The sequence below is a fragment of the Notolepis coatsorum genome, assembly GCF_963971535.1.
Source record: "Notolepis coatsorum genome assembly, chromosome: 17".
NCBI classification, from domain to species: Eukaryota; Metazoa; Chordata; class Actinopteri; order Aulopiformes; family Paralepididae; genus Notolepis; species Notolepis coatsorum.
In genome coordinates this window covers 92,112,600-92,126,353 of record NC_140181.1, presented here as the reverse complement: position 1 = coordinate 92,126,353, position 13,754 = coordinate 92,112,600, and the positions used below count along the sequence as shown (strand labels likewise).

General features: G+C 41.9%; 2 protein-coding genes across 2 annotated transcripts in view; one reads left to right on the top strand and one right to left on the bottom strand.

Annotated features, from left to right (window-relative positions):
- actr8 (actin related protein 8) overlaps positions 1-3,426 on the top strand; it is a 30,141-nt gene extending 26,715 nt beyond the window's left edge. The window contains exons 12-13 of the mRNA XM_084333962.1: positions 456-619; positions 1,457-3,426. Of these exons, the coding sequence (XP_084190088.1) occupies positions 456-619; positions 1,457-1,600 (308 nt within the window). The 3' untranslated portion in view covers positions 1,601-3,426. The remainder of the gene's footprint in view (positions 1-455; positions 620-1,456) is intronic.
- A 2,208-nt stretch (positions 3,427-5,634) lies between these two features.
- On the bottom strand, positions 5,635-13,482 carry selenok (selenoprotein K). The gene is made up of 5 exons (XM_084333975.1): positions 13,406-13,482; positions 12,173-12,257; positions 9,513-9,581; positions 8,045-8,137; positions 5,635-6,004 (listed from the first exon to the last, which is right to left on the bottom strand). Exons 1-4 carry the CDS (start codon positions 13,422-13,424, stop codon positions 8,050-8,052), a joined length of 261 nt encoding a protein of 86 aa, XP_084190101.1. The 5' UTR covers positions 13,425-13,482; the 3' UTR covers positions 5,635-6,004; positions 8,045-8,049.
- Between the last annotated feature and the right edge of the window lie 272 nt (positions 13,483-13,754).

Sequence of the window (13,754 nt, the reverse complement as noted above, 5' to 3'; positions counted from 1 at the left end):
ATTTATTTAACCAGGCAGGCCAATTAAGAACAAATTCTTATTTGCACGGCCTGGCGAGAGGACAAATGGTCCCCTCCAAGGGTAACAAGGAAAGGGGAATTTTTTTTTTTATAAATAAATAGAAAGAGACGGATGGTACATACATCACAGAGGTCAGGCAAATAATGAAAACGCACATCAAACAACCAAATAAAATGATGAAGGGGCCTACATGAAGCGGAACAGTCAAATTACAGTTAAAGGGGATTAGAAAGCATTGAATTGAAGGGAGCAAAAATGTAGATATTTTGAAAGGTGTCGAGCTGTTTTCTTAATGGAAAGTGACTCATTTGTTTTTCTTTCCAGCGTCAGGTGAGACACCAGCTTGTCCTGGTGTTAGCAGGCAGGGCTCATGTTCCATCACAAGACGCAAGACACATTTTAATTGACGTGTTTTATTTACACGTCTATTGCAGCGTCGGATGAGACCAAGCGTAAAATGTACAGTTCCATCCTGGTGGTGGGAGGGGGGTTGATGTTCCACCGAGCCCAGGAGTTCCTGCTCCACCGCATCATCAACAAGATGCCCCCCTCCTTCCGGAGGCTGGTGGACAATGTCGAGGTCATCACAAGGCCGAAGGTCAGATGAGACACACGGGAACTTTTAAGATTAAGAATGAATTTCCATTCCCACCAGTCAGGACAAGCGAAACACGACCAATATTTTGCCGTTGACTAAAAACACACTTCAATATCTGAAATGAAAGATTTTATTTTTATAAAAAATAACCTGTCTTCTATCATGCATTCTTCCACAAATGAATCTTCCATGTCTATATTACTACCTACTATACTAATAAGTCTCTACTACTATGCACTCCACATATCCGAGGACTTCTTTACTTACTTTTTTCTTTACTTACCTTTTTTTGTATGAAGCACTCTCTAGACTAACACTCCCAAAATGTAGCAATGAACGGCACAGGAAGTCCTTCATTCCGACAGCCATCAGACTTTACAATGCCTCACTGAGCAGTGAGCACAGAGTGACCGTTACAATCTTCCTGGACTTTCACTTTTAAAACATTGTCAATATTACACTTAATGTAGATCTCTGTATTTTTTTATTGTATATTTATATTAGAATATACATACATTATTTTATTTTATTATTTTATTCTTAGGCAATTTTGTTACTTATTCGTGATTTGTTTTCTCTACGTAAATGTTCACTGTGAGCGATTTGTAGTGCCAAATTTCCCTCGGGATGATTAAAGTATTTCTATTCTATTCTATAACATAAAAGAAAATTAGAATAAATCTAAAAGAGTAAGCCATGTTTAGCCCATTTACTAATCAGAACACCTACTTTACATCACATGAATGTAAAATAGGTGTACTGATTTAGTAAACGGGCTAAAACGCATAATTATTTAGATCGTTATTGTCCTTTTTAATAACGTTGTGTGCCGTCCAGGACATGGACCCTCGTCTCATCTCGTGGAAGGGCGGAGCGGTCCTGGCCTGTCTGGACACCACCCAGGAGATCTGGATCCACCAGAGGGAGTGGCAGCGCTTCGGCGTCCGTATGCTGCGGGAGAGAGCCGCTTTCGTCTGGTGAAGAACAAACCCACACTCTACACACCGTCGCCGGAACTGAGCGGTGTACTTGGTGGTACTAGGAATGGAGACATGTTTGAGTGACTTGAGCTCATTAACACTTTGGTCGCCAGGCTTATATTCTTAATATACCATCCTCCGCCAGCTCTTGTCTATGGGGATGTTTACCTTCTTTGCAGGGCTATAACTTTTTAAATTGTATTGCTAAATTGACATTACTATGGCCCATTCAACGTCAAGTATCTATTGTTCAGGGTGTAGCAACGTTATACTTTTTCATTCACATATTCATACTAAAATACGGGCTAAAGTATAAGTATGTTTTTATCGTTTTCTGCAGCTTTCTCCAGAACGTGATTTATAGCCCCAAATGCATTATATTGATGATCAAATACAGTTTGATAGGAATCTGCACGAGATAAAAAATTTCAAATGGACGTGCTTCTAGAAGTTACTACTGATCATCTGATGTTGACCGGATGGGGGGGGGGGTCGTTTATAATTCCGTGGCCAACGTTCGATGATTCATCTAGTGTGGGTGATATGATCATTAGAGCAGTTAGGTATCGAACACGTTAAACGCTGAATCTTACCGTAGCTTCCTCATAGCGTTGGGCGATGGGTGTGGAACAGAAATATTCCTATTATGGGATGTAGAAATATGCGATCCATTTCCAGGTTGTATAATAGTATATACGTCCAAACCATGTTGTTTATCGAGTTATTGGTAACGGATTGCTATCCGTTGTGTCTAGCTTGAGTCCTGGGACTATTACCGAGTGATCGGACCGAATTGGAATGAGCACCAGCTTCCATTTCCTGTTTCCGCTCTGGGCGATCCGCCGATCGGCCACCAGATGGCGCTCTTGAACCGTTGGAGAGTTGAGAGGGGATCAACAGTAGATCTCAAGTCTCCGGGGGAGAAATATGATTTCGATCACAGATTTTTGAAATATTGATATCAAAGACGTGGTATGGTGTCTTTGGCAGAATGAGCATGGCGGGGAAAGACGTGGTACGGCGTTTTTGGCGACCATAGTGTTAATACAAGGATTAACACGAGACAATAATGCCTTTAATTTTTTATTTACTGTATTTTGTGGCTGTAAAAGGTTTGTTTACCTCTTATGTAATGTTTGTAAACACTGCAGAAAAAACTGTCCTCTATTCCAATTTACAATTGGTTAAGAAAGTTCCAAATAGCTCATTTTCCATCTACAGATCAAAAGTGTATATTGTGAATACACCCAACATTTACATAGAAACATAGTAGTAATAAAACAAAGACCGCACCAGGTCATTTGTTTATGATTAGAATGAAAAATGCAAAGGCCGGCTGCACACTTTCCTCCTGCAGTTAAAATATGGCATTGGACTATGTTACCACCCACTGTCTGTCTCTTACTATGACGGGAGGAAATTGAACGTGATTTGAAAAGAGAGACACCGGAGAGAAGTGTTCTGGCAGGATTCAGGCACTGGCCACCACGCTGCTGCAGACGTGTTCTCCAGAAGCATGCGCGCGTCTCTGCATAGCGGAGCTCCAGAAGTATGTTAAAAAAAATTCCCTTTCCTCCGACCGAACCGAGAGTCCGTGTTTGATTTGGCTCGATTAGGTAGCGCTGCTGCCTGTCATGACTGGCGGCTCGAAACTCGGGGGAGAGGTTTCAGCCAATAAGCGGAAGGGGGCGTCCTGTCTGTAACAACTGCTACTACGCCGTCTGTCATTTCACCTGAACTTTGGAATAAAGCAGCCCTGGCCAACAATCACAGCTGGAATGTGGTCAAAACAGGCTGAACATAATTGGTTTTCAGTGAATTTTCAAAACCCAGGATCCATTTCATGGGGGCGGGGAGGGGGAGATTAACAATGTTTTAAACATTGTAGACAATCTGAAATGGGAATCTCTGTAAGATATATACCATTTTGTAAATATTAGCATGTGTGGTTGGATTTGTGTAAATAAATGCTTGTATTTTGAATATACCAGTGTTTTTGGTCTCACATTATTATAAACATTACGATGGCTGAAGAGCAAAAACTCCTATCTGCATAAAAATAGCATTCTGCAAAAAAAACACCTTTTCTTAGTTTTCTCAAAAGTGAATGTTTCAGATTTTCAGGAGGTTTTGCTTTTCGGCCATCGATTAGTAAAATTAAATGTAACATGTGTCTTATGATCCACTTTTTCTCCCCATTTTCTATTTTTCTCCCTTCCCAATTTCGTATTTCCAATTCTTCCCTCCCCTGTCTTGAACGTTGCTAGACTATGCCTCCCACTGGTCGGCTGTAGTGAGGATAGAAGCCTTGCATCACGTGTCTCCTCCGGTACACGAGGAGGCAGCCTGTCGCATCTTTTCACCGCAGCAGCTCGAACTCTGTGGCGAGGAGTAACGCGTGGGAGGCTCACGCTGCCCTCGATACTTCCTGTTCCCGCCGCACCGGCGTCACCCAACCGACCTGTAGGAGTCGCTGTCCACAACGTCCAATCCCCACCCACCGGCTTTCCCACCCTCTTAATACTGCCAATTGTGTTAGTATGACGGCCGGCCAAGCCGGTAGCAACGCCGAGAGCTGGGCTCGATACCAGCATATCCTGCGTTAGTGGCGAGCGCATTGCCCACTGCGCCACTCAGCCGCCAATGTAACATGTGTCTTATGAATGGTCCAGCTTTACAAAGTACTGAAGAACTTTATGATCCATTTGTAAACCTTCTTCGCAGACCTGATGAAACTACAGCGTGTCTCGTACACACAAAACACACTTTCTGACCATGTTGTCCGTCTAAACTATTCAGGTCTTAAGGTGCTGTAAGTGGTATTTTTTGTGTGTGACTGAAAATAAGTGGTCTACACTCCCAACAGCCATAACTGATCTAGAGTATTGGGTCAGTAACATGGGTCTTCCAGTCACGCCGCTCTGCAGTGAACAGAAAATAAATGTTCCTTTATCCCGTTCGCACCTTATCCAATAATTTATTTTGCGTTTACTGCAGATACTGGGAGACCAATGTTACTGACCCAATACTCTAGATCAGTGATGGCTGTTGGAATGTAGAGCTATTTAACATTTATTTTAACCAAAAAACACCACTTGCAGCACCTTTTTAATAGAAGGAATCTGGTAGGGCTGGGCGATATCGATATGATAATGTTATATCACTCAATATCGATAATTATCGAAATTGTTATATATTTTTTTAAACAACAGATGTATGTTTATTTTGCAGCAATTCTGTCGTTGCCGCCATCTTTAGTGTTACATCCCCTCACACTCCAGTTCTCAGGCTGCAGCTGGTTTAAAAGCGAAAGTAAACCGGCTTCTCTGCTGGCTGTGGCTCCAGGGGAGTTGAACAGTTCTGGCTCTGCTAGTTTCTTTTCTATCTTTTGGCGCTTTTTTGGTGGACAAACCACCGCACATGTGCACCGTGACTCGTGTCTAGCTCTGCTAGCACACAGCCTACTGTGTACACACGGTTTCAAACTGTATTTTAGAAAGCAAACAAAATAAATGGACGAGAAAAAGAAATCTCAATTTGGTCAGTATTGTCATTTGGACAAGCAAAGCCATTACTTTAAGTTGCAGGCAAGAAAGACAAGTCTGTCCACTGTCTCTGGTTTTAAAACTGCCCTGTTGCAGGTCACGATATATTAAAATATATCGCAATATTTATTGTTATCGTTATATCGCCCAGCCCTAGAATCTGGTATCGGATTTGTATGGCAATTAATGCAGCCTTACAATTTCCATATTCACAAAGCCTATCAAAGTGGGAGTACCGATCTAGAATCGGCTCCTGTCTTGTGAGTAAATGTGCAAGTGCTCCTGGATACTGACTCCAGATCTGCCCTCCTACACCATTGGGGGCTTTGTGAATATGGACCTGATTAATGAACAGTGTAAAAGGAATATACTTTCATGTTTACCCGTACAATACAACTGCACTGCACACAACACACTTCAGGCTGGAAATGGAACATTCTTGTAAGAACAGATCACATGTCTGATGGGACTCTTTAAAGAGGAGACAATATTTTGACAGTAAATCTTTATTTAAACAGAGGGATACAAAACAAACTGAAGGATTAAAAATAAAAAAGAATTACTAACATAACTCTCAAGGTGGATGACCGTAATGTGATGTGCATTTCCCAATGAGAGACTGTTGTGACAGGAAGGGGAGGGAACAAAGGGAGGAAGTGATGAAGGCAGCTGCCGGATCAGCCGTCCTGGACCCTATAGGTGTAGGAGTTCCCAGAACGGTGTCAAGAATCTGCTCGAAGCAGAAGCAGCCAATGAGAAGGGGGGGCTAGCAGCACAGTGATGTCATCGTCGCTTGTGTTACCAACAGACGGGACGGTGTGCCACGCCCCACGCCCACACTGGAACGTGTAGGCGTTTACCTGAAGAGAGAGGTATTGTTTTAACACTGGATTTGGCAATGTAACCGTATGTTTCCCATGTCATTAAAGCCCCCCCATTGAATTGAAAATGAAATTGAGAGGTAGAACAGGACCATCAGATGTTGCACAAGCGCACATATTACGCTTGTTTGAGATGCGTCAGATCGGTGTAGTTTAGAATAGATCACCGCCTCGCTAAGCACATTATTTATAAAATGCTTTTATCCAAAGCACTTAACAATTTTTTCCATCAGATTCACACCGACGGCGGAGGCAACCATGCAAGGTGCCAACCTGCTCAAGGGGAGCAGTTAGGGGTTAAGTGTCTTGCTCAAGGACACATCGACACGCTGCCTGGGATCAAACCGGGAACCTTCCGATCACCAGACGACCGCTCTACCTCCTGAGCCACTGTTGCCCTGTACGATGGTTAGAATGTTGTGCGACTCAGAGGCCCATACAGTTGTGAGAACCTCATGCATGGTGGGGAAACTACGTGCTTATAGTTAGAGCTAAGCGCTCATCGGCCCAGAAAGCTTTACATCGCCGCCCGCAAGAAAATCAAGTAAGGCTGAGACCACTTATCGATAACTGCATGTGTACATTTCATATTTCTTTTATAAATACTTTATACTATACTAAAATCCCATTTCATGTAAATTCAGTTGAATTGCAACTCTGCACTGTGCATTCAATATGCAGCGCACTCCTCCATAACATCCAGAGACCACCAACTATAAAATGAGAAGGATCACAGCGGTAGTTTTTAATGGAGAAATCTGTAACACTAAAGATGGCGGCAACAACAAAGAATTGCTGAAAAATAAACATTAATTTGTTTAAATAATACAAAAATATATATATAAACAATAATATCGATATTTATCGATCATTTTGTCCCGATTTATCGATTCTTCCAAATGGCATATCGTCTCAGCCTTAAAATCAAGAGACTTCCAAGATTCCAAGATCTACTTCGTGCATGGACAAATATTTTATCCATTTTGGAATAAGGCTGTAACATAATGTGGAAAAAAAACTTTTTCACTTTGTCATTACCGTAATTTTCGGACTATAAACTGCGCCTTTTTTCCCCTTTTTCGACCCTGCGGCTTATATAACAGTGCGGCTAATCTATGGATTTTTACAGCTACACAGTACATGTTCTGTAGCTACTATTGCACTAAATGGTAACACTTGAATATGTTATGCAAATATGCAACTTGTTTGTTGAAATGTTAATAAATGGGAGCTTCCTCAAACAGCCATCTCTTTTCCGATAATCCCCTCTGTGCACAAACCCTTACATATGGTAATTAAACATTAAAACACCTGTGGCTTATAGTCCAGTGCGGCTTATATATGTACACATCATTCAATTTAGCTGCTGCGGCTTATATTCAGGTGCGCCTTATAGTCCGAAAATTACGGTATTTGGGATTGTGTGTATGCTGATGTTCATAATTGAATGCCTTGTTTCTCATGAATGACGTCCTACGACCTCTCTGCAGTGCCATGTCTATATCGATGTATGTGTATCAAAACCCCTGTATAACATTTAATGGTCATTTGAAGACAGTCTTGGTACTCTATTCCCTGTATCCATTTATTAGTAAAAGACACAATTTGTAGATGGGTCTTTTTCTAGTAAAACTTCTATGTAAAATCAACAAATGTACCTGCAAAACATTAAGAATTATCAATGGCCTGGCAGTTTTAATTGCTGATGGAGTGCAATATAGCCCAATTCTAGCATGATGTACACAACTACACATGATGTCCGTAATAAACACTGTCTGCGGTCGCTGGAGTATACTTGAGGCTCGCTCTCCTGACTAATAGACTACTCTCGCCCAAAGACACACGAGACGAAAGTAATCTCAAACGAGCCTATTGTGTAACTGGTTTGAAACGATGAAATCAAATGGTCTACAACACTGAAACCACACATGGCCAGGGACCCCGCTGCTCCTACATAGTCAGGATGGGTTATATGCAGAGGACATACGCCTGGTATCTGCAAACATGTTATTTCCTCACCTTCCTCACCCTCCCGCCATGGGTGGAGCAGAGGGGCCTCCACTGCCCCCTATCCTGCCCATCTGCCTTCTGCCACTAGGGGGCCCTGGAGCCCTGCAGGGAGGGGGAGGGGGTCAATAAGAGAGATTATGGTTCCCCTTCTTTATTGAAGATCCTATGGAAAAGGTTTGAGAACTTCACTGCCGCTTTATTTATTATTATGACATTACCACTTTAACTTTGATAAACATTGGAGAGACCGTGTGCTTAAAGATGGATGTGAATGACGGGGAAACAATCGTGTGCCGAGTCATTGCCGCATGCAAATCATTACCCAAACAAACAAACTCTGCATGGCCAAAAAAAGAAAAAAACATGCACACACACAACTGCATCTAGACAGAGAAATAATCATCAGTTCTCATTGGCCCAGTTTTGCTCATCGGACCGATGCAACCAATAATGAAATCACTATCACCAGCCGATATATGTTTGTGGATATACATCTGCCCAGTTTTGCTCATCGGACCGATACTGATATGGTCACCGATAGGGCTGCAACTAATGACTATTTTGGTAGTCGACTAATCTGTCGATTATTTTTTCGATTAGTCGACTAATCGAAAAACAATTATATATATAAAAAAAAATTATAATTTCTTTTTTTTGCACTACCTATCTTTGTGAAAGCGGCTTCTCAGCTCTGGTCTAGCTGAAGACAGAGGAACAGATTGGACATTGAGCATGACCTCAGAGTTGCTTTGAGACTCTTGTCAGGACCAAACAACATCCCCATTAGTTCCCCCAAACTTACTGTCGGTCTGTTATGTTAAGCTAAGAAGTCTTCAGCTGGCTGGACCAGAGCTGAGAAGCCACTTTCACAAAGATAGGTAGTGCAAAAAAAAAATATTATTATAATAATTTTTATTTTAATTTTTTTTAATGGCTAATCGACGCAACAATTTCTCATCAACGATTTTTCATAATCGACATCGTCGATTATGTCGACTAATCGTTGCAGCCCTAGTCACCGATATATCGTGCATCCCTACTAATGAGTATAATGAATGACTATTCTAAATCATAGCTTTCCAAGCACTCTTTTTTTATTTTAAAAGGGCATTTAAAAAGATACAATTCACTTTTAAATACTGTTTTTATAGAAAAAAATACCGGATCCAATATTTATGGCTTAAAAACAATTTCCGACAATTAGTTACACTTTAAATAAAATAAAATTTATTTCTTGATGCAGATTTTTTTTTATCATGGATGAACAAAACTTTCAATGCGAATGGTTGATTTGAATTTAAAGGACTTTTTAAGCACCTTGTTAAACAAGGAATTAAGGATTATTTTTTTAATCAAGCACTTCAAGCACCTTGTGCGAACCCTGAGTTTTATCAAATGGGGATTCACAGCCAGGTGTGGATCAATATGGGAGTCCTTGGCAAGGAATGGTTTGATAACTAGGGAACAGGTTACTTACCCTCTGCTATCAGTGGAGTGTGAGGAACGTCCGAACGATGGTCTTAGAGGCTGAATCATTGTCTGAAAACTGGACAGCAGACGCCAAGAGCGGGTTAGATGGTCGAGTCGAACTCAACGAAGACTAGTTAGTCTCAACAAGACATACATGTAGTACATAGATTGAACATCAAGAGAATCTAAAGGCAACCTTTATCTTTTAAACTATCTTAAGCTTTGAATGGTAAATGAGCTTTCGATACAGATTCAACATTAAATGAACTAAAACATCAATTCCTATGCTAAAGGTGCACTTCACCGAAAAACAAGACAGATTTATTTTTCACATTAATTTAGCTTGAGTTAATTAGTTTAAATGTCTTCCAGTGATGTCATTGGAGGACACTGAATCCTTGTGTTGTTATTTATAGCTCAATTCATTGATGTACAGATGTATGTAAGATGTACATGAGCATCATTTCATTAAACGGTAATTAACAGTGTCCTGATATCTGATGAATAAGTGTTCATACAGGTACAATGATACAAAAAGAAAAGGTTCCCCTGAATTAGTAAGAAGAGTTTGTCAAAACAGTTCTCAGTTTCTCAGTTTTCTCTTGGACTATGGTGATGTAATTTATAGCCATGGACTCTATCACTCTGCCCTCATTTTAGGGGTGGACGGTATAAACGGTATACGGTATAATCGGTATGAATGTGCTCTACGGTATGGATTTTGACTATACCGTGTAACCGGTAGAGCAGCTCTAAAATAGCAATGACGTCATGTAACCACAGCGCGACTATTTCACTCGCATTTGCCCCTAAAAATAGATAGAATTAGTCATAGATAATAGATATGTGCGAACTGGAAAAAGTTATTTAGGAGGCTTCGCGCAGTGGGCGTGCCAGCCCCTACCGCACACATGTAAACACGGGTCTAGTAGTCTAGTGGGACGGGACACGGGAGGACGGCGGCGTCTCCCTGAGCTAACGTTAGCTTAGCTACCGTTACAAAATGACCCAGTCAACTATTCACTTTTAGTTTAATACATGATGAGGCATTGTCTAACCGAACGGTATCTAGTCGGCCAGCTACCGATAGCTCCTGACATCAACAAACGCTCCACAAAGTCTAGTAGAGACGTGTATGCTACCTGTTAGCTCACGTTAGCGCAAGTTAGTTCACCGTTCAAAACGAAATGTCCCATTGAACTAAATAATTCACTGAGGCGTTGTATTAACGTTATATATCCGGCTAGCAGTAGCTACAGATAGCTCCTGATATCAATGTCTTATAACACTGATTCGATGCGTATTCGAGCTGAGGGCCTGCTGAGCACAGTTAAGTAACGTTATACCAATAGGGTCCAGGTGCAGCGCCGGAGAATCCTGGCCGTAGCTCTGCTCGAGGCTACTCGAGTATAGGTCCAGGTGCAGCTCCGGAGAATCCTGGCCGTAGCTGGAGGCTACTAGAGTACACACAGACAGTGGAGCTTGTTGCGTGGTGGCGATGTCTCGCAGATAATACAAGTACAAGTCTAATTATATAATATATATATTTTATAAAAAAATATATATATATATATAAAATAACAAATATTTTTTATCAAAAACGATGATACCGTGATATATACCGTTACCGTCTATGCTTCAAATTATACCGTGATATAAATTTTAGACCATACCGTCCACCCCTACCTCATATTCATCACTAATGATAGATACGACACTCATCATTGTGTCCTTTATGAGAAGGTTGGGCGGTCCTCGCTGATGGAGGTATTTGTTCATTTTAAGGCTCTTATTGGTAAGCTACCTCCTTATATTACATCATTACTGGAATGGAATTTTGGAACCTATGGAACTCATTCTATTGATTGGCTCGTCCTTAAGGTCCTCAAGAGTTTTCTCTGAACAGGATAAATCAGCATGTTGCTATGATGCCCTCTAGCTCATGGAATGAACTAGTCAACAGTCCTTAAAGCTTGAGATTATCCCGTCTGTTGCAGAGTTTAAAACCTTGATCTCCAACCATTGTCAATCAAGTTGTACATATATATATTTTTATCCACTTTTTTTCCTATCTCAATTCTCCCCTCCCCTGTCTTGAACGTTGCTCGCATATGCCCCCCACTGGCCGGTTGTAGGGAGGATAGAAGCCTTGCATCACATGTCCCCTCCGATACACGAGGAGGCAGCCTGTCACATCTTTTCACCTGCCAGCACGGACTCTCATTGGCGAGGTGTAACGTGTGGGAGGCTCACACTACCCCCGCCATTTCCTGTCTCTGCTGTGCAGGTGTCCCCAACCGACCTGTAGGAGTCGCTGTCCACAACGTCCAGATTACCACCCATCGACTTCCACCCGCTAACTCTGCCAATTGAGTTAGTATGACGGCTGGCCAAAGCCGGAGTCGAACCCGGTGTCTCTTGCGTTGGTGACGAGCACAATGTCCGCTGCGCCACCCATTAATTGATATTACATTAATTGATTGTTACTCGTCTTATTGTTGTGAATTTATATGCCTTCATTCATATTTTTCTGTATACACTCAACGTGACTAAATGAGGGAAACCGCAGTTGCCTTTGAAGTTTAAATAAAGGTCTGAAATTAAATGAATGGATTGAAATGGCTCATCAAGGTGGGGGCTTCTTTATTATACTATGATCTGACTTACAACAGACTGATGAACTCGACTGTCCCCCAAAACACATCGACCACGATGGACAGTCTGTATGGTGACCTGCTGTCCAGGACTTGACCTGAGAGAAAGAGAAAGAAAAAAGAAGAGAGAGAATGTCAAATGACATGTACATGACAAAATACTTCCCAAAGGTCAGTGAATACCACGAACACAACACCAGAGGGAGCTCCACAAATCATGTTAAACCCAGATTCGGCTCAAACAAGGGACTAAACACGTTTCGCAATTACTGTATGCAACAAGTACATCAATGTGGAACGCCCTACCCACAGCTGTAAAGGAATGTAAATCACTACCCACCTTCAAAACCTCTCTAAAAGAGCACCTACGGGAGACTGCAATCCGAAACTGGCCCCTGTAAATGTCCAAACTCAACCCCCTCCAATGTACAGTTCCCCCACCCCGCCTACCCTGAACCTCCTAAAATGTACAGTTTCTTCCCCCTCAAATGTACTCTTTTTTTTAAGACTCTTTTTGTATCACAAACAGTACTGTATATTTGTAGATCTGGTATGTCATAAATGTATAGATGTAGCAGTACTGTCCATCTGTATGTTGTGTATGTCATAAATGTTATGATGAATTGAAAATGGGGGACCCTGATGTAAACAAGACGAAAGTCTTTCTCTGGTCTGAGAGAGTTGAGCTGTACTGTATTGTACCCATTCTGCAATCTGTTAATAAAATTTTCAATCAATCAAGTGGAGGGAGAAAAAAAGAGATAATGGGGGGAATAATGTAAGAGGGAGAGAGACGGAGGGAGACAATGATGGAGAGAGAATGGGAGAGGGTGATTCTGGTGGAAGGGACCCATTATATGAATCGCCCAATCAGTGGTTGACAGCAAAGGAAGGCAGTACAGGTGGACACTACGTCATAGATACTAACATTAAACGATTAATTTACAAGACAGAATGATTTCATAGCTGTCTTGTACGTTAACCGTGGGACAAATGAACGGTTATACTTCATAGATATGTCAATACAACGTAAATACAAAGAGTTAACAAGCTCGGCTGTCGTTAGCTAACTTAACGTTCGAGCTAAGCAGGCTAGCTAACGGTAGTTAGCCAGGCCTGTCAAAACATTGTTGATGGGCCACACAGAGCGATATGATCATATAACAGGGAAACACGATTGTTGAAAAAGAACTAGCAGCGTTCGTTATGTTGTGTCGCATTATAACATCGATAAACTACTACTCACCATTCGACACGTACGGCATCTTCGACAGACAGCACGGCTTGTTTATGATTTGCACTTCCGCCTACGCGTTGTACACGTCAATAGTGACGTCATTCTTTTGGCACACGTGTTAAAAAGTGAGAACGCTATATTTTCTTTCTCCCCTCCCTGGTCTCCATCTCTCTGTCTCCCCTCCCTGGTCTCTCCCCCTGGTCTCTTTCTCTCTTTCTCCCCTCCCTGGTCTCCATCTCTCTTTCCTCCCCTCCCTGGTCTCCATCTCTCTCTCTCCCCTCCCTGGTCTCCATCTCTTTCTCCCTCCCTGTCTCCTGGTCTCTCTCTCCCTTCTCCCCTCCCTGGTCTCTCTCCCTGG